We start from the raw sequence: 4,279 nt of genomic DNA on the forward strand, positions 1-4,279 counted from the left end.
GTGCATATAGTAGATGCATCATGCGTGTTTCTTGACGTCACCATGTAAAATCTTTTTTAAAACTCTATAAAACTTTATAAAGTACTTAAATTTTTGTAAACGATTTTGAAAAAACCTTATAAATCATTCTCTTCTAGTTATTACAAACAGTAAACACTACTTTGGTCGTGGGCTTTGATTAATTTAGGTCCGTTTATGATATTCCTTAAACCTTTCAGTTAAAAGAAAAAGAAACACAAAAAAAAAAAAAAAAAAATTGAAAATCCCTAAATTGAATCGCAATTAGGGAAGGGAAAGGGATCTCTCTATCTCTGGGCTGTATCGGTGGTGATGGCGTCGTCAAGCGATCCTTCGAAACCAGTAGTAATGGAGAGGAAGAAGAAAGGAGCTCCGATCAAATTCTTGGTGCCTCTCATTTACGCGCCTGCTCTTCCTTTGATCCGGTTGACTTTGAGGCATAAACCAGTTCTCAGAGACCGTCTCTTCGGTCTTGTCCTCGCCGGTGCTTTCGCTCATGGCTTCTATCTTGTGTATCCTCTTTTTGGTTTGCTTTTTATCGTGTCATTTTGGAATCTCTAGTGGATTGTTATAATTTTGTTGGAATGACTAGCTTCTAAAGTAGTGAACTTGTGAAGGAGGCTCTGGGTTTGGAAAAATGCATGTTTTGGGTTTTGGGTTTAGTTAGTTCAATTTGATATGTTAGTTAGCATTGTAGATTGTGAAATGGTTTATTTTCAATCGCATAGAAGAGGAATAATTTAAACCGATGCTTATTAAGGTTTCGCATTGTGATAAGATATGTGTAAGCATAGGGACTTAAGGTAGTGGATCCTGAATTATATCACAGGAACTCATAATATGGTTGTGTAGATAGTGAAATTTACCATTTTTCTCATTTCCTGCATCATGTTTTTGTTGAAGTTTGTTCAATCTGTGTGTGTCTTATACATCTTATTTCTAGAATTGAAACTATAAACCATCTATATACCAATCTGAGGATGTTAAGGAAGTAAGTTGATGGATTCAGATATTCTTAGGTTTCAAAAATCACTTATGATAGTTTTGTAGTGATCATAGTTTGGTATGTTTCTCTTCTCCATGATGTGATTCTTGAAAATTCTTATATACCCTGTCAAGTTCCTGATAGTAGTGAGAGCAAAAACATTTCAGTGAATCTATTGATAATAGTTTGAGCTGATGTTGGTTCCTTTTGTTGTTAAGCTTCGCTTGATATACAGTAGAGTCTGTTATATGGATTTGGAAAGTGGCTACATGAATTTGATAGTTTTGATGATTTCTTTGGAATGTTGTTATTTTGTTTTGATTGTTCCTTAATGATGAAACACAGAACGGATATATATGATCAGGAGAGCAAATGAAAAAAAACTGGGAGTTGCAGCAGCCATTCAACAAGAGCTCTATATTTCTCAGATGTCTTTTTTTTTTTTATTTTTCAGATAAATAAATTTTGCTTTTGGGTTAAAATCTCATGACACATTAATCCATTAGTCATCTTGTGTATCAGCTTCTACATTTTTCAGTCCCATTCTTGGTTTCACATCATTCCAGTTTGACATAGTATGCATTCCACATGAACACATGGTCATGATAGAAACAAAGAATATAATTTATACTAATATATATATATATAAGTGGAGAGACAGAGAGAGGTGGCAGGTGTTTCTGAATTTACACCTCTCTTATGCAAGCAATGATGATGGGATCAACAAGTGCGTTTATATAATTAGAATTGTTTTTTCCTTTAAGATCCTCACTTAGCTCTCACACCACATGTCTCCTCTTTTAATTTTATGACTTGTTCACAAAGTAACGATGGAGAAATGGCACGTGGTGCTGAGATACGAGCGAGAGTGTAAACAAGAAAAAAATGTGGTTGGAATGTTTTGGGATCGTCACGGCTTAGTGAATGTTCTTTTTGGTTTTAAGGTTTTGAAGGCGACACGTATATTTCATGTTACTATCAAAGTCTCTCCCTTTCACCATAGGCCATAGCACTTTATTTTTCTTGTTGTGTATAGAATTTTCTCGTGAGAACATTTTGCAATTATGATGGCTCTTCCGGACCCAAAAAATATCCATATGACCATGTTATTCTTAGACAAGACACACAAAAAGAAAATCTCAAACATTAAAGAAAGACTAATAAGAAGCACACCACCAAAGACACCTAACACCAATTTACAAGCCTTGAAATATTTTTTTTACCAACAATGACAAAAGACAAATTTAGTCGATGTGGTGATGTTCACTAAATAACGTTGTTTTTGAAGAATTTAAAGAACAAAAACGTTATTCTTTAGCGAACATCACTACAGTTAAACCGTCTTGAAGATCTTCAAATTTTTAATTTAAGAAGTATAATGTGAATTAGTTTATAATTATGTGGCAAATACTTATGTTCAGATTTCATTATTTGTTGGTTAACCACGTGTATTTTTTTAATTGTCCAACACACTATCTAATCCAAACCTGAAATATTCCTTAATTTTCTACCCAAAATATTTGGACCATTTCAACGTTAACTTGCCCAATCTATTTCTGTTTGTTGTCCACAAATTGATTTATAGTGTTCGTTTTCGTAAGGGTTAGCGTGAAGACACCCGGTAATGACATAAGTGCTCTCATCACAATCTTTCTAGTTCGGAAAATGAGATCTTAGACGTTTTTTTTTTTTTCTAATTTATAAATGTACTCCATTTAATAGTTTTGTCCTTTAGATGTCATGTGCTGCTATACTTTATTATATTCCCACGAAATTTTGTCCTTTTAAACGCAATATATACGATGTCAAAACAAAAAAAAACTCAACATATATTGCAAAGCTGTAGAATTTTAAATTAATTTTACAAGCGGTCAAGTCAAACCACAACTTACGACATATATAAAAAGTCAACTAAAACTACAATAGAAATATTAAATAGATAATATAAGAACCACATTTCGATATAATATTAACCGCCATTATTATTGAGCAGACAACTACTTGTCATTAAAAAAAAAAAAATCTGATACACAATTTAATCAAGAATCAATTTTAGCCTCTTCAGATCAAGGGTAAACAAAAAAAAACAAAAGATCAGTCGTCATGTGAGATTGATTACAAAGCGCGTACATAAAATGCATAAAATAATTGAGAAAAATAAGAGAGCTCAGCTTACGGTGAATTTGGAAAGTAGCTGAAAGAGATTTAAATCAGTTATGGAAAGTGGAAACAAATTTTATTTATTTTTCTTANTAATTTTCTACCCAAAATATTTGGACCATTTCAACGTTAACTTGCCCAATCTATTTCTGTTTGTTGTCCACAAATTGATTTATAGTGTTCGTTTTCGTNACGTCCCACGAAGTCTCCTCCTCCACCACTAGAGGATCCTAAACCTGCACCTCCCAGTAGAAGTCCAGATACTCCACCAACAACAATCTCTTCTCCTCCTCCACGTTCTCCTCCTGAAATACTTGTCCCAGGTTCTGACAACCCATCACAGAACAACCCTGCTCTTAGGCCTCCTCATGATACTTCAAGTTCAACTAATGGTAGTGGACTTGGTGCTGGTGCTGTTGTTGGTATCAGCGTAGCAGTGGCGCTTGTTGTGTTCAGTCTTATTGGAATTTTTGTCTGGTGCTTGAGGAGACGAGAGAAACGTCTTTCAGCTGTTAGTGGTGGCGATGTTACGCCATCACCAATGAGCTCTACCGCAAGATCAGGTATTATGAGTTTGATAGGAATCATAAAAGTTGTTACTTGTGTGTTTCTTGATTCTCATTACGTTTCTTGATATTCTTTATGTACAGATTCAGCGTTTTTTAGGATGCAGTCATCTGCACCTATTGTAGGTAGCAAGCGTTCTGGCAGTCATCATTACTCACAGTCACAATCTGGCGGCTTAGGCAATTCGAAAGCATTGTTTTCTTATGAAGAACTTGTGAAGGCAACAAATGGGTTTTCAGAAGAAAATTTATTGGGTGAAGGTGGATTTGGTAGTGTATATAAAGGGATATTACCGGATGGGAGAGTAGTTGCTGTGAAACAACTTAAAATTGGTGGAGGACAAGGCGACCGAGAGTTTAAAGCTGAAGTTGAGACTCTTAGCAGGATTCATCACCGCCATTTGGTTTCCATCGTGGGACATTGCATCTCTGGTGACCGTAGATTGCTCATTTATGATTATGTCTCTAATAATGACCTTTACTTCCACCTTCATGGTAAAGTAAAAACATCTCCAAGGTTACTCTTTATATATGCACACCACTGGGACTG

The 4,279-nt window shown here is 35.0% G+C and overlaps 2 protein-coding genes across 2 annotated transcripts in view; both read left to right on the forward strand.

The window, feature by feature from the left end:
* On the forward strand, positions 237–1,578 carry LOC104787918. Its single transcript, XM_019246079.1, has 2 exons — positions 237–530; positions 1,349–1,578. The coding sequence occupies exons 1-2, from the start codon at positions 331–333 to the stop codon at positions 1,377–1,379; spliced, it is 231 nt and encodes a 76-aa protein (XP_019101624.1). The 5' UTR covers positions 237–330; the 3' UTR covers positions 1,380–1,578.
* LOC104789711 (proline-rich receptor-like protein kinase PERK9) overlaps positions 1,834–4,279 on the forward strand; it is a 3,376-nt gene continuing 930 nt past the window's right edge. Inside the window, exons 1-3 of the mRNA XM_010515365.1 lie at positions 1,834–1,947; positions 3,342–3,726; positions 3,814–4,246. Coding sequence (XP_010513667.1) covers positions 1,834–1,947; positions 3,342–3,726; positions 3,814–4,246 — 932 coding nt within the window. The remainder of the gene's footprint in view (positions 1,948–3,341; positions 3,727–3,813; positions 4,247–4,279) is intronic.

The sequence above is a fragment of the Camelina sativa genome, chromosome 5 (genome assembly GCF_000633955.1).
Source record: "Camelina sativa cultivar DH55 chromosome 5, Cs, whole genome shotgun sequence".
Lineage (NCBI taxonomy): Eukaryota > Viridiplantae > Streptophyta > Magnoliopsida > Brassicales > Brassicaceae > Camelina > Camelina sativa.